This window comes from Scyliorhinus canicula, chromosome 2, assembly GCF_902713615.1.
Source record: "Scyliorhinus canicula chromosome 2, sScyCan1.1, whole genome shotgun sequence".
NCBI classification, from domain to species: domain Eukaryota; kingdom Metazoa; phylum Chordata; class Chondrichthyes; order Carcharhiniformes; family Scyliorhinidae; genus Scyliorhinus; species Scyliorhinus canicula.
Window position 1 is genome coordinate 30,625,456 of NC_052147.1, and position 23,410 is coordinate 30,648,865.

Below are 23,410 nucleotides of genomic sequence, written 5' to 3' on the forward strand. Positions count from 1 at the left end.
GACCCCAGCGGGGGGGGGCGGGGTCACGCCGCACAGGATGATGGTCCATTATCCATCATGGAGGCGATATTTCACGAGAAAGTAAGTTGATGCGGCGACTGCGGTTTAAAATGGCCGTGCGGCTCGCCCGACCCGGCAAGCTAGCGGCGGCGGGAGGGGAAAGGCCCGATGTCGAGTTGCTGGAAACTTTCCTCCCTCCCCACCTGCGGGGCTCTGGGGCGGGGTGGCTTCTGCACAGCCCCCGCCGGCTGCCAGAGCCACAGGCTCCGCACCTGAGGCCGAGGCGGCTGCACCGCGCCGAGTCCTGGTGCAATGCTCACATTGAGTTTAGCCGCCCGCGGGGTGTGTCGCAGCTCTGGCGGGCCGGCCGGCGTTCAGTATCTCGGCCCGACAGCCTCAAAATATTCTATGAGACAGGAGTAGTGCTCAAAGTCGGCAGGCGAAGTCTGTAGATCCTCCCAAATTGGGCCTTTCAGTTCGCCGAAGGGTGAAGTAAAACGTTTGTAACAGTTTCTGGCTTCCCGTTTCTGATCCAACACACACTCCTGATGATTCTCCCGGAACACGCGGAGGAAATCCGCTTCAGTGCAGACAACGGCAGCTTTGATTGCCACTCCACTTTGTGCGACTCTCAAAGACGACGTTTGAGCGTGGGAACGTTGGACCTTTAGCCTGAAAGATGCTACTGCATTGTATAAAAGCAGTTGTCCACTTGTGGTTGCGTTATACTGCTTGGTAAAATCACTGCTAATATGCATTACTTCATGACGTTGGTTATTGATTGACTGCGATGTGGAAGTTCAGTTGTCTGTATGTTGAGCTATTGAGCAGGAAAAAATACAGTAAAATGTTGATTATGATTACAATGTGACAAACCTGTGACAATGTGACATCTCGTCTGAATAGTACTACACCCGATGCCTGTGTCTATCTACGTACATTGTGTACTTTATGTTTGCCCTATTATTACTAAGTGCCCTGAGCTGCGCACAACAATAATTTTCACTGTCCTCAGTACACGTAATGTTAAACAAATCCAATCCAACTTGCATGTGTAGTTTCCCATATAGATATGGACATTGTCTTTCATTTTGTATTCCCAATGTATAATGTAAAACGGGAGCTGACTTACACCTGCTGAATTATCCCTTGCCCTATAAATTCATTTGAAAACAGCACTTTGCCTTGGCTCCATGTAAAATGTCACATGAAATTAATAGTTTTTAGTGGCTGTGCTTAATTGTGGTAAATTTCAGATTGATTGTTCAGTGTGGTTATTTTCTTTGGGTTCTTTTAGTGCACACCTCCAGGAAATATCTGAATTTACCATTATACCTGGTAATGTGAGACTTGTGTAAGTCTTTGAAACTTGTGCACAACAATACAGGAGATCAACTGGTTAAGTTTATGTAGTTAAATCCTCTGGACAAATGCCATTTGCATATAATTACTAATGTTAGTGTTTATGTGGTAAGTATTGTAGAAATACCAGGAGTGGGCCTTTAGCCTGCTCTGCCACTCAAGAAAATCATGGCTGATCTGATTGTCGCCTTAACTCCACTTTGCTGTTTATCCCCCATAATCCTTGATTCTGGGTGGCACGGTAGTGCAGTGGTTAGCACTGCTGCCTCACAAGAGCCGAGTACCTGGGTTCGTTCCCAGCCCCAAGTCACTGTCTTTGTGGTGTTTGCACATTCTCTGTGCCTGTGTGGGTCTCAGCCCCACAACCCAAAGGTGTGCAGGTTAGGTGGATTGGCCTGCTCATTTGCCCCTTAATTGGGAAAAAAAATAATTGGGTCCTCTTAAAAATTTTTTTTACAATCCTTGACTCTGTTGTTGGTCAGAAGCCTGCTTAACCCAGCCTTCAACCCATCCTCCCCTTCCTTGAGTATTCGATCCACAGAGAAGAAATAGTTCCTTGATCTTGTTTTAAATGGGAGACCCTTTATTTTTAAATTGTGCCCCTAAATCTAGATTTCCACCAGGAAAGGAAATGTTCTCTCAGCATGTATTCTGTCAAGCCCCCTCATAATCTTGCATCTTTCAATGAGATCACCTCTCCTTCTAGACTCTAATAAGTATAGGCACAACCTGCTCAACCTTTTCTGATAAAACAGCCCCTTCGACCCAGGAATTAATGTACAGCCCTTTCACTGATCTACATCCAATGCAAATATAACTCCCTAAGTAACAACACTAAAATTGTCCTCTAGGTGTCGTCTCACCAATGCTTTGTACATTTTTTAGAAATAAAGTGCCCATTATGTTTTCCAATTAACGGGCAATTTAGCGTAGCCAATCCGAAGCAGGTACTCCCAGTGCAGACTTTGGAGTTGTGCGATTGTTGCTGTGGTGGAGAGTGGCTGCTGCTTCTCTCTGTTGCAGTTGCTGAGTTTGCTGCCTGTTCAGAGTTGGTTGCTGCTGAGCAGCCTGGAGGAAGGAAAGGTGAGGGAAGGAAGGAGAGAAGGGCAAAAAGATTCAACACCCGTTTGGGGGGGGGGGGGGGGGGGAGACTGCTTGTTTGCTGGGTCCCTTCTGGGCTGCAGGCTCTGCCCGCCCTGGTTCTCCCAATCATCATCTACCTTCAGCAAAGATGAAGCCTTCATCTTCCATCAGGTGTGCTTGTTCCGTGGCAGCGGCAATCCAGTGGACAGTGTGTTTCCTGAACTCCTCCCGGGCTGATTTGGCAGGAAGGACATAAGATTCCATTGGGTGTTCGTTCCAGGGTGGAAGTGCAGACTTGTGTTTTTGCTGAGCCCTTTGCGTGTTCTGAAGATCTGCTTGTGCTCACCTATTCTCACACCGTCCAGCTTTACAGGAGTCTCCCACCTCAGGCACCAATTCGTCCACGGTGCCCCACCCTCCTGTGCCGCTATCCTCCTCCTCCCGGTGTGTCCCTTGCTCTCTTCCATTCCTCGTTCCACATACCTTCCTAGGGGGAGAGTACATTGTTCCACCTCGCTCCACCCTGAGCTACCACGCTGGCACCTACCAACCAATCGGCATGAGGAGGGAGAGCACCTCCAAGGCCCATAAGAAGGCGAGGCGGGGATCGGCTCCAGATACCCTGGACCCATCGGCCTGGAGAACTCTGGCTCCGGGGGCTACTGACACACCTTGCCCCATGGACAGACCACCTCATCCGGGGCCCATTGGTGCCTCAAGCTTCGGGTACTGGGCTTGGTGGTGCTTCTGCGCGGGTCAACGGGGGGCGGTGGGTGGCAGTGATGTGTATGATCCCGAGCCGGTGCGTAGATCAAGGAAATCATGACCCTGGGGACAGAGGGTGGGGGGTGGTAATGCAAGGATGGAGGTTTCCTTGGGGCAGGCCTTCCCTTATCCATAAGCAGTAACATTCCTTGGAAGGGGTGGGTGGGGAGGGGGGGAGTGGGGAGGGGGGGGGGGGGGGCATCATGATCCAACATCATAAGAAGGTGGCGCCCTGACCCCTGTCCCTCAGCATCACACACCGCCCCTGCTAGAACACCAAAACGGTGAAATATATATTCACCCCGAGCAGTAGCAGCCTCCTGAGCAGGATTCCTTGGAGCCAGGTGCGAGTGGGACCCCTGTTTTCACAAGGCCGGAGGGCTGTGGCAGCTCCCTGACCTCGGGGTCATTGGGTGGCATGGAGGGCCAGTCTCTCCGTCCCAGTCTCCGTCAATGGGCGCTTCCATCTCCATTCTGGACAAAATCCTAGGGCTGGACGGGCTGACCATGGAGTTCTTCAGGGCAGTCTGGGACATCCTGGGGAGTGACGACATAGTGGTCCTGGGGAAAGTATTGTGACCGGGGAGATATCCCTCTCATGTTGCAGGGCCACCATTACCCTGCTGCCAAAGAGGGGAGATCTCCACCACCTTAAAAACTGCCGACCGGTCTCCCTCCTCAGGCAATGTGTTTGCTTCTTGGCACTGGCTGGACCACATGATCCATCCTGACCAGTCCTACGCTGTCCCGGGCCACACAATCTACAACAACATCCACCTGGTTTGGGACCTGGTCCATCATTCCCAGAGGGCACCTCTGCCGAGCTACTTCCTGTCTCTTGATCAGCAGAAGGCATTCAACAGGATGGATCACAAGTATTTTTTTTTAACAAACAATTTTAATGAGGTATTTTGGCATTACAAACAGCAACAATATAAAAACAATGTATAAAGAACAATAAACATAGTGCAAATACCGAATCCTATCTCTCAAGACGCGCCTATTTAACCCTCTATGTCAGTTAACCAGGTCTCCGACGACGGGGGCTTTGAGTCCCTCCCAGCTAGCAGTAACCGTCTCCGGGCTATCAGGGAAGCAAAGGCCAGAACGGCAGCCTCTTTCTCTTCCTGGACTCCCCGGTCCTCTGAAACCCTGAAAATCGCCACCCCGGAATCATTGCCACCCTTGTTTTCAATACTCTGGACATGACGTCTGCAAACCCCTGCCAATATCCTTGAAGTTTAGGACACGCCCAGAACATGTGAACATGGTTTGCTGGTCCCCCCGAACATTTTACACACCTGTCCTCTACCCCAAAGAATCTACTCATCCAGGCCACTGTCATATGAGCCGGTGGACCACCTTGAATTGGATCAAGCTGAGCCTGGCGCATGCTGAGTTCGCATTGACCCTGCTCAACGCGTCCGCCCATAAACCATCCTCTATCTCACCACCAAGCTCCTCCTCCCGCTTACGCTTCAGCTCCTCGGTCTGCGTCTCCTCCGCCCCCATGAGTTCTTTGTAGATGTCGGAGACGCTCCCCTCTCCCATCCATCCCCTAGACACTACCCTATCCTGGATCCCCCTTAGTGGCAGGAGTGGGAAGGGTGATACCTGCCTGCACAGAAAGTCTCGCACCTGTAAATATCTAAATTCGCTCCCCCTTGCCAGCCTAAACTTCTCCTCCAGCGCCCTCAAGCTAGGGAAGCTCCCCTCTAAGAACAGGTCCCCCATCCTCTCAATTCCCGCCCTTCGCCATACTTGAAACCCCCCATCCAAGCTCCCTGGGGCAAACCGATGGTTGTCACATATTGGGGACCAGACCGACGCTCCCACTGCTCCAACGTACCTCCTGTTTCCACTGACCCCAGATCCTCAAGGCCGCCATCACCACGGGGCTGGTGGAGTATCTCGCCGGCGGGAATGGCAGAAGTGCCGTTGTCAACACCCCCAAGCTGGTGCCCCTACATGAAGCTGCCTCCATTCGCTCCCAAACTGACCCGGCCCCCACCACCCACTTCCTTATCATGGCTGTTAGCTGCCCAGTAGGGATCACAAGTATTCATAATAATAATCATTATTGTCACAAGTAGGCTTACATTAACAGTGCAATGAAGGTACTGTGAAAAGCCCCTAGTCGGCATATTCCAGCGCCTGTTCAGATACACAGAGGGAGAATTCACAATATCCAAAGTACCTAACAGCACGTCTTTCAATACTTGTGGGAAGAAACCGGAGCACCTGGAGAAAACCCACACAGACACGGAGAATGAGCAGATTCCACACAGACAGTAAGCCGGGAATCGAACCTGGGACCCTGGTGCTGTGAAGCAACGGTGCTAACCACTGTGCTACCGTATGCCCTTATTTAGGGACTGTGCAATCATTCGGGTTCGGGCCCACTTCATCGCCCGGATCTGACTTCTGTACACTGCCACAGAGTGTCTCGTTATGGTTTTTTTTTTTATAAATTTAGATTACCCAATTATTTTTTCCAATTAAGGGGCAATTTAGCGTGGCCAATCCACCTACTCTGCACATTTTTGGGTTGTGGGGGCAAAACCCACGCAGACACGGGGAGAATGTGCAAACTCCACACGGACAGTGACCCAGAGCCGGGATCGAACCTGGGACCTCAGCGCCGTGAGGCGGTTATGCTAACCACTAGGCCACCGTGCTGCCCTGTCTCGTTATGGTTAATGGGTCCCTGACGATGCTCCTTCGCTTTGGGAGAGGAGTGCGCCAAGGCTGCCACAACTCTATTCTATTTGTGTGGAGCCTTTCCTGCACGTCTTGCAGAGGAGGTTGTCAGGTCTGCTTCTGCGCGGATCGGGCATTGGGGTGAACCCCTCGGCTTACACTGATGACGTGCTCCTCATGTTTGCCGACCCTGCTGACCTGCTGAGGATATGAGTGCCAGGCTGTATACTCCTCCGAGTCTTCTGCCAGGATTAACTGTTCCGGACTCCTGGTCAGCCCTTGGCAGATGGAGCCCGTTCCAGAGGCGCTCAGGCCTTTCATCTCAGCAGGACCAGACTTCTCTACTTCCTCAACTGCCCAGTTGAGGAATCCTGGTCAGCTAACTGGCAGAAGCTGGAGGCCAAGGTGAACGCTCGCTTGAGACACCGGACAGGACTGCTCCGAGTGCTGTCTTACAGGGGTCGTGTTCTTGCCATGAACTAACTGATAGCCACCATGATGTGTGCCCCCCCACCCCGACTTGGTCACAAAGCTCCAGAGAATGCTTGTAGAGTTCTTCTGGGACAAGAGACTGCACTGGGTTGCTGCTGAGGTCCTAAGTCTCCCGCTGAGGGAGGGCAGCCAGGCGCTGGTGTGCCTTTGCACCCAGGTGGTGCCTTCAGACCCTGCAGCGATACCTTAATGTTGAGCCTCCTCCACAATAGTCTGCCCTGGCAACGCATTCCTTCCGCCAGGTGCACGGTCTGAATTATGACGTGTAACTCCTGTTCATCAATCTTCAGGCAGGGTCTTTGTTACCCTCACAGGCGCTGCCCATCTTTTACCAGGGCATGTTCAAAGTCTGGAACAAGGTCGCCTTATGCCACAGCTCTCCCTTGTCGGGAGTGGTGGCTGTCATCAGGGAGTCACTCCTCAGTAATCTGCACCTCCACCAATACCATTTTGAGTGGCTGGTTGGTAGCGAGCTGTGGCTGCCGGAGTGACCAGGATTGCGGACGTGCTGGGTGACAGAGGAGTGGGCTGGATGACACACCACAAGTTAGCACAATGCGCTGCGGTGGATATCCGGCTCGCGGGAAATGCAATCCGAGATTTCAAAACGGTCGTGCTAGGACCCGATGGCACGCAGGTGTGCGGTGGTATCCCGTCTGGGCGAACCCCTGCTCGAACGGAATTCCACATTGGCCCGAGGCCCCGAAACCTCCCTCGGGGGCTGATGCCCCACAATCCTAGCCGCCTCACAGAAATACCCTCTGTGCGTTTTTGCACTGCGCAGAGGGGGTTTCCTGTACGGGCTGCTGCACGCCCTTCACCTCCTTACCGTTGCCCGGACATACCATGGCGTGCCTTGCTGTCGTCCCCACTGGAGGTCCCTCTATGGAGGTGTCCTTCCTGTCAATCTTGGGGTCCTGGAGTGGAGGGTGGTGCATGCAGCAGTGCGTCTTCTGCGGCTACATTCTTTTTTTTTCATTCATTTATGGGATGTGGGTGTTGCTGGTTAGTCCAGCATTTATTGCCCATCCCTAGTTGCCCTTCAGAAGGTGGTGGTGAGTTGCCTTCTTGAACCGCTGCTGTCCTTGAAGTGTAGGTATAGCCATTATGCTGTTAGGGAGGGAGTTCCAGAGTGAAGGAACAACAATATATTTTCAAGTCAGGGTGGTTAGTTACTTTTTAGAATTAGAATTAGAACAGTACAGAACAGGCCCTTCGGCCCTCGATGTTGTGCCGAGCAATGATCACCCTACTCAAGCCCACGTATCCACCCTATACCAGTAACCCAACAACCCCCATTAACCTTATTTTTTAGGACACTAAGGGCAATTTAGCCTGGCCAATCCACCTAACCCGCACATCTTTGGACTGTGGGAGGAAACCGGAGCACCCGGAGAAAACCCACGCACACACGGGGAGGACGTGCAGACTCCGCACAGACAGTGACCCAGCCGGGAATCGAACCTGGGACCCTGGAGCTGTGAAGCATTGATGCTAACCACCATGCTACCGTGCTGCCCCTAGCTGCTACTTGGAGGGGAACTTCCAGCTGGTGGGGTTCCCAAGTATTTGCTGCTCTTGACCTAGTTGTGGATTCGGAAGGTGCTGTTTAAGGAACCTTGGTGAGTTCCTGCAGTGCATCTTGTAGATGGTACACAAGGTGGAGGGTTTGAATGTTTGTGGAAGGAGGAGCAATTAAGTGGGCTGCTTTGTCCCAGATGGTGTCAAGCTTCTTGAGTGTTGTTGGAGCTGCACTCATCCAGGCAAGTAGAGAGTATTCCATTGCGCTCCTGACTTGTGCCTTGTCGATGATGGACAGGCTTTTTTGGAGGGGGGGGGTGTCAGGAGGTGAGTTACTCGCCGAAGGATTCCTATCCTTTGATCTGCCCTGCTAGCCACATATTAATGAGGCTAGTCCAGTTCAGTTTCTGATCAATGGTAACCCTCCAGGCTGTTGATTATGGGAGATTCAGCGATGGGAATGCCATTGAAAGTCAAGGGGCGATGGTTAGATCCTTTCTTATGGGAGGTGGTCATTGTCCGGCACTTGTGTGACACTAATATAACTTGCCACTTCAGCCCAACCTGGATATTGTCCAAATCTTGCTGCATTTGGATATGGACTGCTTCATTATCTGAGGAGTTGCGAAAGATGCTGAACATTGTGCAATCATCTGCAAACATCCCCACTTCTGACCTTATGATGGAAGACAGGTCATTCGCGGCCGGGTGTCTCTAGAAAGGGAGCATGCGGTGCCCATGGGCACCATCGAGGCCTTCTGTGCCCGGTGGGCACTGCAGGAGTCAGGGTGCTTTATTGACCCCTTTAATTGCACTCTCATTTGGTATTTTTAAGTTTCCATTCTTTGTTAAGTTTGGGCAGTGCCCCTAACAGGAGCAGCCCTTTTTTGCTTTGTACCTAAGTTTGTTAACCCCCCGGTTGCTGCTGCTGCTGGCCTATTTCCCTACCGTTCCGCCAGGAAGTCCAGGAAAGGCTGCCACCGCCTAAAGAACCCTTGTACTGATCCCCTCAGGGCAAATTTCACCTTCTCCAATTTAATGAACCCCGCCATATCATTGATCCAGGCCTCCACGCTTGGGGGCCTCGCATCCTTCCATTGGAGCAAGATCCTCCACCGGGCTACTAGGGACGCAAAGGCCAGAACACCGGCCTCTTTCACCTCCTGCACTCCCGGCTCCACTGCAACCCCAAAAATTGCGAGTCCCCAGCCTGGCTTGACCCTGGATCCCACCACCCTCGACACCGTCCTTGCTACCCCCTTCCAAAACTCCCCCAGCACTGGGCGCGCCCAACACATATGGGCGTGGTTCACTGGGCTCCCCGAGCACCTAGCACACCTGTCCTCGCCCCCGAAAAACCTACTCATCCTCGTCCCAGTCATGTGGGCCCTATGCAGCACCTTGAACTGTATGAGGCTAAGCCTCGCACAGGATGAGGAGGAATTCACTCTCTCTAGGGCATCCGCCCATGTCCCCTCCTCAATCTCCTCACCCAGCTCCTCTTCCCATTTACCCTTCAGTTCCTCCACCGAGGCCTCGTCTACCTCCTCCATTACCCGGTATATGTCCGAAATCCTCCCTCCTCCAACCCACACCCCCGAGAGCAACCGATCCCACACCCCTCGTGGGGGCAGCAAGGGGAACCGCTCCACCTGCTGCCTGGCAAACGCCCTCACCTGCATGTACCTAAACATGTTCCCCGGGGGAGCCCAAACTTCCCCTCTAACTCCCCCAAGCTCGCGAACCTCCCCTCCACAAACAGGTCCCTCAACCTCCTAACCCCTGCCCTGTGCCAGCCCAGAAATCCGCCATCAATGCTCCCTGGGGCAAACCAATGGTTCCCCTGTATCGGGGCCTCCATCGAGCCCCCCACTTCTCCCCTATGTTGTCTCCATTGCCCCCAAATTTTGAGGGTAGCCGCCGCCACCAGGCTCGTGGTATACCTCGTTGGAGGGAGCGGCAGCAGCGCCGTTACCAGCGCCTCCAGGCTTGTGCCCACACAGGACGCCACCTCCATCCTCTTCCATGCTGTCCCTTCCCCGTCCATTACCCACTTACGCACCATCGCTGCACGTGGCAGCCCAATAGTACCCACAGAGGTTGGGCAACGCCAACCCCTCCCTATCCCTGCCCCGTTCCAGGAACACCCTTCTCACCCTCGGAGTCCCATGCGCCCACACAAATCCCGTAATAGTCCTATTGACCCTCCTAAAAAAGGCCTTCGGGATAAGGATGGGGAGGCACTGGAACAGGAACAAAAACCTCGGGAGCACCGTCATCTTAACGGACTGCACCCTCCCCGCCAGTGACAGCGGTAAACCACCTCTTAAACTCCTCCTCTATCTGCTCCACCAACCTTGTGAGGTTGAGTTTGTGCTGGGCCCCCCAACTCCCAGCCACCTGGACCCCTAGGTACCTGAAGCTCTTCCCTGCCTGCTTCAGTGGGAGCCTACCAATCCCCTCCTCTTGATCCCCCGGATGCACCGCAAACAACTCGCTCTTGCCCAGGTTCAACTTATACCCAGAGAAACCCCCGAATTCACTGAGAATCCTCATCACCTCCGGCATCCCCCCCACCGGGTCCGCCACATACAACAACAGGTCGTCCGCATACAGCGACACTCGATGCTCCTCCCCACCCCGCACCAGGCCCCTCCAGTTCCCTGACTCCCTCAATGCCATGGCCAGGGGCTCAATCGCCAACACGAAGAGCAAGGGGGACAGGGGGCACCCCTGTCTCGTCCCCCGGTACAGCCGAAAGTACTCCGACCGACCTCCTACTTGTGGCTACACTCGCCATCGGGGCCTCGTAGAGCAGCCTCACCCACCGGATAAACCCCTCCCCAAACCTCTCCAGCATCTCCCACAAATACTCCCACTCAACCCTATCAAAGGCTTTCTCCGCATCCAATGCCACCACTATCTCCGCCTCCCCTTCCATGGCCGGCATCATAATGACATTGAGGAGCCTTCGCACGTTCGCATTCAACTGCCTTCCCTTCACAAACCCCGTCTGGTCCTCATGAATGACCTCGGGCACGCAATCCTCTATTCTAGTGGCCAGGATCTTTGTCCGCAGCTTAGCGTCGGCGTTTAGCAGCGAAATCGGCCTATATGACCCGCACTGCAGAGGGTCCTTGTCCCGCTTCAGGATCAAGGAAATCAGCGCCCGTGACATAGTTGGGGGCAAAGCCCCCCCCCCCCCCCCCCCCCCCCCCCCTCCCGTGCCTCGTTAAAGGTCCGGACCAACAGGGGACCCAACAGGTCCAAATACCTTTTATAAAATTCCGCCGGAAACCCGTCCGGCCCCGGCGCCTTCCCCGACTGCATGCTCCCTATCCCTTTGACCACCTTCTCCAGTTCGATCGGCGCCCCCAGTCCTCCACCTGCTCCTCCTCCACCCTCGGGAATCGCAGCTTGTCCAAGAAGCGCCCCATTCCACCCCCCTCCACCGGGGGTTCCGACCGGTACAGTTCCCCATAGAAGTCTCTGAAGACCCCATTAACATCTACTCCCCTCCGCACCACCTTCCCAGCCTTATCCGTCACTCCCCCAATCTCCCTGGCCGCCTCCTGTTTTCGGAGCTGGTGTGCCAGCATCCTGCTCGCCTTCTCCCCATACTCATACACCACCTCCTGTGCTTTCCTCCACTGAGCTTCCGCCTTTCTGGTAGTCAATAGGTCGAATCTGGCCTGAAGGCTACGCCTCTCCCCCAGCAGTCCCTCCTCTGGAGCCTCCGCATATCTCCTATCCACCCGCACCATCTCCCCTATCAGTCTCTCCCTCTCCCACTTCTCCCCCCTCTCCCTATGGGTTCGGATGGAGATCAATTCCCCCCTCATCACCGCCTTCAATGACTCCCAGACCGTCCCCACTCGGACCTCCCCGTTGTCATTGGCCTCAAGGTACCTCTCGATACACCCCCGAACCCTCTCGGCCACCTCCTCATCTGCCAGCAGCCCCACCTCCAATCGCCAGAGCGGACGTTGGTCCCTCTCTTCCCCCAGCCCAAGGTCCACCCAGTGCGGGGCATGATCTGAAATGGCAATGACGGAGTATTCCACATCCTCCACCCTGGAAGCCAACCCCCTGCTCAGGACAAAAAAAAATCAATCCTCGAGTAGGCCTTATGTACGTGGGAGAAAAACGAGTACTCCCTGGCCCTTGGCCTCACAAACCTCCAGGGATCCACCCCCCCCCCCCCCAGAAATCTGGTCCATAAATCCCCTCAACACCGTCCGGGACTTGGATCGATCCAATGGGGGATCCAGTACCGTGTTGAAGTACCCCCCCCATGATCAGGCCCCCCACCTCCAGGTCCGGAATGTGGCCCAACATACGCCGCATAAACCCCGCATCGTCCCAATTTGGGGCGTAAACATTCACCAACACCACGCGCTCCCCCTGCAGCTTACCACTCACCATCACATATCTCCCGCCACTGTCAGCCACCACATTTAACGCCTCAAACGACAACTTCCCCCACCAGGATTGCCACCCCCCCTACTCTTCTCATCCAGCCCTGAGTGAAATACTTGGCCCACCCATCCCTTCCTCAGCCGAACCTGGTCCACCACTTTCAGGTGTGTCTCCTGGCTCTACCTACGCCCTACCTCCGACTCCTCCCCCTCGTGGGACTACCCCTCCTCCATCGTGCCCGTCAATGGGAGTGCCCCCCCCCCCCCCCCCCCCCCGCTCTTGCGCGGGAAAAGAAAACAGCCAGCAACGACCCGCGCTTCTCAGCCCCGACCCCGCCCCCACCATCTCCCAGCACGGGATACCCGCAGAAAGCCCGCACTTTCACTCTGCCCGGCCCCGCCTCCTCCAGGGCTACTCCCATTGTCAGTCCCCCCCACCAGCTCCCCGAACTCCCCGTTTACCCCCCTGCCCTGAACCCGTCCACCAGACCCCTGCAGAAAAACCCATATAGAAAAGACAAATCGACATCACCCCACCCACCCTAAGGCCAACCCACATCTTACATTAAACCAAGCAAATACAAATACAGTATTATACAGCATCCCCCATCCTAGACCCTCAGTTTGAGTCCAGTTTCTCGGCCTGCACAAAGGCCCACGCCTCCTTCGGGGACTCAAAATAATGGTGCCGATCCTTATAGGTGACCCACAGACGCGCCGGCTGCAACATGCCGAACTTCACACTCCGTCTATGGAGCACCGCCTTCGTCCGGTTAAACCCGGCCCTCCGCCTCGCCACCTCCGCACTCCAGTCCTGGAAGATCCGCACCTCCGTGTTCTCCCACTTGCTGCTCCGCTCCTTCTTGGCCCACCGGAGCACACACTCACGATCCACGAACCGATGAAAGCGCACCAGCACCGCCCGCGGCGGCTCGTTCGACTTGGGCCTCCTAGCCAGAATTCTGTGGGCCCCGTCTAACTCCAGGGGCCCCTGGAAGGACCCAGCCCCCATCAGCGAGTTTAACATAGTCACCACATAGGCCGCCAGGTCCAACCCCTCCAGCCCCTCCGTGAGGCCCAGGATCCGCAAATTTTTCCTCCTCGACTGGTCGTCCAGCTCCTCGAACTGCTCCTGCCATCTTTTATGGAGCGCCTCGTGCATCTCCACCTTCCCCGCCACGGCCACGGCCTCATCCTCCCTTTCGGAGGCCTGCTGCTGCAGCTCCCGGATCGCAGCCCCCTGGGCTGTCTGGGTCTCCATCAGCTCCCTGTTGGTTACCTTCAGCGACTCCAGCAGCTCCAACTTAAGCTCCTGGAAGCAGCGCAGCAGAATCGCCTGCTGCTCCTGAGCCCACTGCCTCAGCTCTTCAAGGCCTCCGCCGGCTGCCATTTTGTCTTCCTTCCCCCGCTTTTTCAGGGGTGCTTTCTCCGCTTTTCTCCTTACTCCACTCCTGGTCCAGACCATAGGACCGTAGGGGTCGACTCCTGTCCTCTTCCCACGTCGGGATTTGCCGACACAGCTCCGTTGGGGGCCCTGAAAAGAGCCCCAAAGTCCATTTTCAGCGGGAGCTGCCGAATGTGCGGCTTAGCTCCCCATTGCCGCCACCGGAAGTCTCTTTTTTAATGTATTTTCATTACACACACATATAAAAACAGGTTACAGCACATCATCACCCCGGGAAACGTACTTCCCAACAATAACGTTTATGCAACTTTTTTCCCCTTTTTCACCCCCCCATTTGGATTTGTCTGCAATATGTTGAATGTGGGTTTTAACTTTATATTCTTGAAGTTATGCAACTTTTACTGTACTTCAGGAAGTTGTTTCAAATTGCAGATTGTAAAACATTAGGCTTTTAAAATAATTGCAAAGCCTTTTTTGGCCATTTCATTCTGATTGTAAGCATTGAAACCCCACTAAATCAACAAACCTTTTCCTTTCGAAGCTCATTGTTTTTGGTGACAGAGGATCAATAAGCCAGGGGCACAGATTTAACATAAATGACAAAAGAACCAGAGTGGAGGTGAAGAGACATATTTTATGCAGTGGTTTGTTAAAATTTAGAATGCATTGTCTAAAAGGGAAGCAAACTTAATAACTTTCAAAAGTGAATTCTATTTCATGAAATAGAATTGGGGCGGTACGGTAGCACAAGTGGCTAGCACTGTGGCTTCACAACGCCAGGGTCCCAGGTTCGATTCCCCGCTGGGTCACTGTCTGTGCGGAGTCGGCACGTTCTCCCCGTGTCTGCGTGGGTTTCCTCCGTGTGCTCCGGTTTCCTCCCCCCAATCCAAAGATGTGTAGGTTAGGTGGATTGGCCGTGCTAAATTATCCTTAGTGTCCAAAAAGGTTCGGCGGGGTTATTGGGTTACGGGGATAGGGTGGAAGTGAGGGCTTAAGTGGGTCGGTGCAGACTCGATGGGCTAAATGGCCTCCTTCTGCACTGTATGTTCTATGTTCTAAATCACAAAGATTACATCACAGAAGTAGACTATTAACAAATCTTTACAGTGTGGAAAGAGGCCATTTGGCCCTTGAGTCTGTACTGGCTCTCTAAAAGAGCATTCTACCGACCCCACTCCCCTACCTTATCCCCGTAACTTTGCATATTCTTTCTTTTCAGATAATAATCCAATTTCCTTTTGAGTGCTTGGATCGAACCTGATCTCCACCCACCCTCTGGGTGGAAAGAATTGGACATCACTTTTATTCCTTTTGCCCATTATTTTGACCCTGTGCCCTCTAGTTCTGATGCTGTCTTGAGTGGGAACATTTTCTCACTATTTAATCTGTCCATACCTCTCAGGATCTTGAATGCTCCTAACAGCTACCTTTTTTCCAAGGAAAACAGTCCCAATCCCTCCGGTTCTCATTGTTACAGTTCTTTATCCCTGGAATCATATCAACTCTTCACAATGCCTTCACATCCTACCTCAAGTATGACGCCCAGAAATTGATGCAGTACTCTAGATGAGGCCAAACTAGTGTCTTATACAACTTCAACACGACCTCCTTACTCTTGAACTCATTGCCCCTATTACTAAAACCCAAGATACCATGTGCTTTATTAATTGCTGTCTCAACATACGGGTGGCATGATGGTGCAATGGTTGATGCTCTTGCCTCATGGCGCCGAGGACCAGGATCGATACCAGCCCTCGGTCACTGTCCTTGTGGAGTTTGCACATTCTCCTTGTGTCTGCGTGGGTCTCACCCCCCACAACCCAAAGATGTGCAGGGTAGGTGGATTGACCACCCTAAATTGTCCCTTAATTGGGAAAAAAAGAATTGGGTATTCTAAATTTCTATTTTAAAATATGCTGTCTCAACATGCCCTGCCATCTTTAATGATTTGTGTACATACACACCAAGGTCTCGATACTCCTGGACTTTCTTTAGAGTTTCTCCCTTTATTTTATACTGCCTCTCTATCTTCTTCCTGAATCACCTCACACTTCTCTGCATTGAACTTCATTTATCAATTGTCTGTCCAATGCACCAACATGTCTACATCTGTTTGAAGTTCAAGACTATCTTCATCAAAGTTGACAAAGTTTTCAATCTTTGTATCATCTGCAAATTGTGAAATCTTGTCTCTGAACCCACAGTCTAGGTCATTAATATAAATCAGGAAGAGTAAAATCCCAATACTGACCGTTGGGAAACTCCATATAAACCTTCCTCCAATAACCATTTATCTCTGTTTCCTGTCATTCAGCCAATTTTTTGTCCAACTGCCTAGTTTCCATTTTATTCCATGAGCTATCATTTTGCTTGTACGTCTGTTGTGTGGTATTGTCTCATGTAACTTTTGAGAATCCATAAATTGCACATCAACAGCATTGCTCTAATGAACCTTCTGTGTTTCCTCCTCGAATAAACTACAGCAAGTTAGTTAAACATGATTTTTGGTGGCGCAGTGGGTAAAACTGCTGCCTCGCAACGCTGAGGGCCGGGGTTCGATCCCAGCCCCAGGTCACTGTCTGTGTGCAGTTTGCACATTCTCTCCGTGTTTGTATGGATCTCCACAACCCAAAGATGTGCACCCTAAATCGCCCCATAATTGGAAAAAAAGAATTGTGTCCTTTCAATTTAAAAAAAAAAGTTAAACATGATTTTCCCTTAATTTATCCGTGCTGGCTTTCCTTAATTATCCCGCACTTGTCTAAGTGAATCTTGGTTTTGTTGCAGACCATAGTTTCCAGCTATATCTTCATCCTATTGTGCCTGTGCTTTCCAAAGGAGCAATGCACCTAGTGCTAGTCACCTGCCTTTGCCCCATAACTCTGCACATTCTTCCTTTTCAGATAATCCAATCCTCTCTGAAAACTTCTATGGAACCTTCCTCTATTGTGTACTCAGGCATCACATTCCAGATCTTAACTAATCGCTGCATGAAGAAAGTTTCTTCGTTGGTACTTTTGCCAATTATCTTAAATCTGTGCCCTCCCATTCATGACCCTTCCACCATTGAAAACCGTTTTGCCCTTTCCAGAACCCATATTATTTTGAACATGTCTATCAAATCTCTCAATCTGATCTCCTCTCAATCTCATTTCCAAGGAAAACAGTCCCAATTTCTCCAATCTATTTATGTTCCTCATCCCTGGAAGTATTCATGAGAATCTTTTCTGCCTTCACATCTTTCCGAAAGTGTGACATGTAGAACTGGGTGCAATACACTTTAAAAAAAATTTTTTTTATAAGTACCCAATTCTATTTTTTTCCAATTAAGGGCCAATTTAGTGTGGCCAATCCACCTATCAACCCATCTTTGGGTTGTGGGGGTGAGACCCATGCAGACACGGGGAGAATGTGCAAACTCCACATGGGCAGTGACTAGGGGTCGATCCCGGGTCCTCGGTGCTGTGAGGCAGCAGTGCTAATCACTGCGCCACTTGCCGGCCCCTGGATGTAATACTCCATTTGTGTGGTGTTCACTCTTGCCAGGACTGTCACAGGCATGCAGCTGCAACAATAGATTGTTGCGGGTGAGATCAAGTCGTATTTTCCCTCTTAGCTCTTTTACGAATTGGTGCAGACCCAATCTGGCAGACATGTCCTTCAGGGCTGGGCCAGTTCTGTCAGTAGTGGTGCTACCAAGCCATTTTAGTGATGGATAATGAAGTCGCCCACCCAGAGTACATTCTGCATCCTTGATACTTTTTTAAAAGTATATTTTTATTCTCCTTTTTCACATTTTCTCCCAAATTTTCACCCACCAACAATAAGCAATAAGCAGTAATGAATATAATGTCAATCCCCATATCAACAACAAGAATCCCATCCTCCCACCAACCCCCAAACAACTGCCCGCATGTTAACATGGAAAAAGGAATGTTAAAAAGGAATCAGGAATCACCCATAGTCACCATTAACACATACTACCCTCCCCCCCACTAATGTTCAATCCCCCCCCCCCCCACTAATGTTCAATGTAATCCAATTCTTGAAATTGCATAATGAATAATGCCCATGAATTGTAGAACCCCTCCATCCTTCCCCTCAGTTCAAACTTAACCTTCTCAAGAGTCAAGAATTCCAACAGGTCCCCCCGCCACGCCAGGGCACAGGGTGGAGAGGCTGCTCTCCATCCCTCGAAAGATTGCTCTCCATCCCGTCCTTACTTTTAATGCTTTTAAAGTGGTTTTCGAATTGGGGAAGAAGTGATTTATTAATTGAAGGAGAACTGTAAGTGGTATTCAGCAGGAAGTTTACCATGAGACTTTGTGGGATCTGAAGTCAATATTGAGGACTCCCCAAGCTACCCCTTCCTGATTATGTATGTCTGGGGGGGTCTGACCTGCCCTGTAGATCAAGACAACCCAGGGATAGTGATGCTGGTGTTTGGGACACAAGCTTGAAGCTATGAGTCATGATTATAACTATGTGAAATTTTACTTTCGTAGCTCTGTCAACGTTGGCACAAGTTCTCAGCTGGTAGCTATGGGGTGATTGCAGGTTGCACTTTTATCATTTCCCATGCCAGGTGGTCCATGCAGAATTTTTGTCTTGTCTGTAGTGGTTTGACACAACTGAGCGGCTTCCCCAGCCATTTCAGTGAGCAGTTAAAAATCAGCCTGGAGTCACATTTGAGCTAGCCAGGGTAAGAGCAGCAGATTTCCTTCCCTAAAGAGCACTAGTGAACCAGGTGGGTTTTTATGACAATCCAGTAGCTTCATGATCATGATTATTGAGACTAACCACTCATTCTAGGTCTGTTAATTAATTGAAGTTTAGTTGCTGTGGTGGGATTTGAACTTGTGACTCTGGAGCATTGGGGCGGTCCTCTGGATTATTCGTCCAGTAAGATTACCACTTATGCTACTGTTTTCCAAAATATGACTGAGTATATAATGATGGCATCCTGTATTATTTATACCCCCCCAAAGTACAAGAAGTCATTGTTTATTTTTCAGTTTGCTATTCCAGATATTTTGTGCATGAAAGTCGAGTTTAGGTCATAGAAAATCTGTCTATGAAAGTTGAACTTGAATTCCTATTGGTAAGAAGCCTAAATTGCAATATGTATGATCCAATTGCAGAATTTAATTAAAACTTGAAGATTAGTTTATTATTAAAGGATATTTTTGTACAATATTGATAGATTTAAACAACAATGTAAGAGACATCTGTCTCTGGCAGTTCATGTGAACATTTGACGGGCTTTGCTCTGCTTGATTCCACAGCAAGAAGGATCCCTCTGTGCGCAGCATTGCCTCAACAATTTGTTGCAGGGAGAGTACTTTAGCCCTATAGACCTCTCTACAATTGCACAGCAGTTGGATGAAGAGGAGAGAGAAAGAATGGCAGAGGGAGGAACTACCACAGAGGAATATAGAATATTTTTACAGGTAAAAATTGTAAGTTAACTCAACATCAATTTTAGTGATGCTGCTCTGTGTAGACCACTTGCCATGCCTCGGTGGTAGCACCCTCTGAGTCAGAGTGTTCTGCATTCCAGTCCTGCTCTAGAGACCTGTGCACATAACCCAAGCTGACACTTACCGCAGTGCCGAGGGAGTGCTGCAATGTTGGAAATGTCACATGTAAGGTAAATTGTTAAACCAAGATCTCATCTGCCTTCCACAATTCCGATAGTACATTCACACAAATGTGAAGAGCACCTCAATATTAGCCCGTAGTTTATTAACATGTGATCCCAGTCTCGTTTCTTCCAGTTGCCCTTTGAAATTATGCAGACCGTTACATACTTTGCCAATCAATAATGGGAACCGCTGGAATTTAATCTGTGTACCATGAATTTTTGCTTTATTCCCATCGCCACTCACTTTTTCTCTTTCAATGTAGCAACCTTCAGGAAATATGGATGATAGCGGATTCTTTTCAATTCAAGTAAGTGTCTGAATTTAAGCCTATAAATGCATTGCATCTTGCAATAACTATTTTCTTATTTCTTCCTCTCCCCACTTTTCGTACACTATTCAGAAGTGATAAGAATTGATCATTTTTCCTTTACCCTTGTAGTTGATAAATAAGACTTAATTACATCCAGTGGACAGGGCTAGCAAGCTGAATTTAATTGGATAGTTTGATTTGTTCTTTTTCTATTGCTTATCTGCATCCTCATGCTTTGCTTTTTACTTATCTCGTTTTAGTTTCTGATCTGGCTTTCTCAATCATTTTCTCCATGTTGTTTCTAAGTCAGTTTCTGCAACAATTTAATTCGCAGACCATCAGCATACACTATTTTTAACACAGAAAAATGCACATTATTGGAATTGTCGGTATTTGCAATCCTGTCCATAGCTATCACTGCCAAAGTACCTCTACCATTAACACAGCTCAGGGCTGATATAAAGCTGGAATCGCCATCAAATAATTGAAGGGGATGGAAACTGAAATTTGGCCTGATACTCATGACAATATTTTGGTTAATGGCAGGCATAAATCGTCTACCATGAATTTTTACTGTTGTCATGACACCAAAGCGACCCCCAAATTAACAGTTTTAGCTAGTGAAAGAATCTTGTCCTGTGAGGAGGCAATATTTAACAGCGGTGATTAAGTAAATAGCAATATTGGTGGTTCCAGTTTAGTGCCTGATTGCCCCAATCATAATTGCAGAAGCATTGCTCTCAAATATACTTTAGGGTGGGGAGGAACTGGGTGGAATTAGACAAACCTGGTCATATCCAAATATGATCGTAAAGATGCACTGTATTTATTTCCGTGGCTATTTTGCATTAGTATTTTATATAATTTGTCAATTAAGAAAACAAAAGATGGAGGCAAAAGTATTCGGGTTGAATAAACTTTAGTTGTTCATTTTTGTGCTTATTCTCTTTAACAATCTAATCTGGTGATTCACCTGGCAATGAAGTAGCTTAATATTTGAAAAATACAGTATATTAGCATTGTAGCACCATTATAATCTTGCAGTGGTAGAGCAAATGCTTGTTCTCCCCCACCTCATTCCATTGAATTTCTCATTTTAGAGGCTTTAGAATAGTGCCAAAGGTGGGAAAATCAGGTGGAAAATCATTCTGAATCGGTTAGCTGCCAGCCCTCGAGGAGACAGTTGGCAACCTGTGCAACATTCTGAAAACTAATTGCAAAAGCTACGCTCCCCCTTTCTGATCTGTTTCTTTTGGCATTGCAAATTTACTAACAATTCAAAACAAAATTGAAAGCACCAATAAATCCCTCTATTGCCAAAGCATATTGGAGTTGTGTTTTCGAAAAATAATATTTTTAATTGGCGGCATTATTTGGTGGAAGGTTTCAAATATAAAACTAGCCATATGCTTCTATTATGGTAACGTAGAGATTTGAAATAACCAAGCTACATTTCTGAATAAAATGGCAATGCCCCTTCTTTCTTGCGTGCGTGGATTGTTTTTTTAAAAAACTTAAATGACCCAACATAAAACAATTGAAGTATTTAAAATGTATTCACAGCTTTCAAAATAATGCAAAATTTGACGTGTAGCTCTCGGAATAAAAGTTACGAAAAGTTATTTTTGTTCATTTGTTTAAGTTGCTCATCCACCATTTAGAATGTGTAGTTTCTATGTAGTTATTATAGCTCAGTGCAGTAATGCATGAACACATTTGTGACTCCTCCATGGACTCTGACACGATTGCTTCTCTCTGGTTCAACCATGGGGGGGCGTATTTTGCTTTGAGCCCACAGTTGGGTTTTTCTGAATTTCTAGCCCACAATGCCAACCCTTTCTCTGCTACTTCACATCTATCGTCTGTTTGCCAAAACCTACAGCAGTTGTTACCCAGCCTTTTGAGGAACCGTTTCAAAATCATTATCTAATTGACAGTCTGAAAATTCCTAACATCATAGAAGAATTTAAAACAATAAGATTATTTGACCCATCCAGGCTCCCCTCCCCAATCCAGTCAAAGGCGAAACAGCTCAAACACTCATCCATTTTTTAACCATGCTACCTCTATTGTGGGGGAGGAAAATTAGGAAAAAAACTATCAATGGGGAATTTGTGGAATTCCTCACCCAAGCAATTACATTATACTCCAGAAGAAAGTAGTCCTCCGTGACCCCTTATTATCACACCTCCTGCAAAGACAAAGTATCACTCCTCTCAAGAAGCGGTCAAATTATTTGGAAAGAAATATACCGTCAGGGCAGCACGGTGGCACAGTGGTTAGCTCTGGGTTGCTGTCCATGTGGAGTGTGCACATTCTCCCTGTGTTTTCGTGGGTTTCGCCCCCACAACCCAAAGAGGTGCAATGTAGGTGGATTGGTCACACTAAATTGCCCCTTAATTGGAAAAAATAAATTGGGTACTCAAAAAAAAATTATTTTTTTTTTAAATATACTTTGAAAAATTCATGAACCATAGATTTTGTAGATATGACCTTTGGCCTACCTCTCTCTTATTCAATTCAGATAACCAGAATGTTTCTTCTAACCCTTAGAAGTATTTATGTCTCTCACTCTCTCTCTAAAGAAAATAACTTGATTTCTTGAAGCCTTTCCTCAAATAAGCAATTTCTGATGTGATATCCACCTGGTCACCCTCCCTGCACCTTCTCCAAATCCTCTCCTAAGTGTTCCAGTTGGAGCTTGCCATACTAATATTCTTTTGAGCAATAAGGCATGAAAAAAAATTGATAGTGGAGACAACTTAATTTTACTCGTTTTGAAGTTCACACTAAAGATGGTAAAATAATTCAATAAATTATACTTTGGGAAGCTATATCCTCGTGTGAGGGAATCCAGAACAAGGAGCCACACCATGCTGGAGTGAAATCACTAAGTAGTTTTTCACATACAGACTAATTCGTTCCTCTTCCCTCCCCACACCCACCAGTGGCTGTGAATATTGGGTCAATAGAAATTCTCAAGCCTCAGATAAGTGTATCAAGGAGTATTGGAATAGCCATGATTCAATTGGATGGCAGACAGGCCACGGATTGAATGGCCCTTTTTTATTCTCATGGGGTTTTTTGTTTTTTGCAGGCTTGCAAAAGGGAATGTTGCAGAGTATTGTCAGCGTAATTGAAAATTGCACTTTGTGAGACTTAACAATGTTTTGTGTGAACATTATGAGTTTTTAAAAAACGATTTCCCTATTCATTAGATTGTGTCTGCAACAGAGTATTAGGTTAAGATAATGTAAAGAGGTACAGCCCAAGTAGAAACAATCCGTTTTACCCTAGTTATTTCCATTGGGGTAATAAATATAAATACTGAACTCCTGATTATTGGTTGGGGAGGGATTGGGCTCCTCGGAAATGAAAGTAGTCCTTTGCTGAAGCATACCTTCGAGTTAGTGCACAGACCTTTGCATGTGTTAAAAACAAGATGTTGCTTTTCAAATTGTGTATTTTAAGTGGGTTCTACTGTATTGTTGTAAAATCCAAAGAGCTTTCAAAGCAATTTTATTTCTACAGGTGATTAGTACTGCCTTGAGTGTTTGGTGTTTAGAGATTACCCTCTTCAACAGCCCAGAATATCAGCGATTAAGGATTGACCCAGTGTAAGACGCATTATATATAAATACAGTGTGTTCTCAGTATTTTAAGATTAATGTTTTTATTGTGGCTCTTAATTTTAATTTTCAGATTTTGG

At 48.9% G+C, this 23,410-nt stretch overlaps 1 protein-coding gene across 2 annotated transcripts in view; it reads left to right on the top strand.

The window, feature by feature from the left end:
- Positions 1-3: 3 nt before the first annotated feature.
- atxn3 (ataxin 3) overlaps positions 4-23,410 on the top strand; it is a 55,734-nt gene continuing 32,327 nt past the window's right edge. Inside the window, exons 1-4 of one of the 2 annotated variants that reach the window (XM_038775277.1) lie at positions 4-81; positions 19,032-19,196; positions 19,654-19,698; positions 23,233-23,318. In XM_038775277.1, coding sequence (XP_038631205.1) covers positions 58-81; positions 19,032-19,196; positions 19,654-19,698; positions 23,233-23,318 — 320 coding nt within the window. In that variant the 5' untranslated portion in view covers positions 4-57. The remainder of the gene's footprint in view (positions 82-19,031; positions 19,197-19,653; positions 19,699-23,232; positions 23,319-23,410) is intronic. The other variant, XM_038775286.1, reaches the window with a different exon arrangement.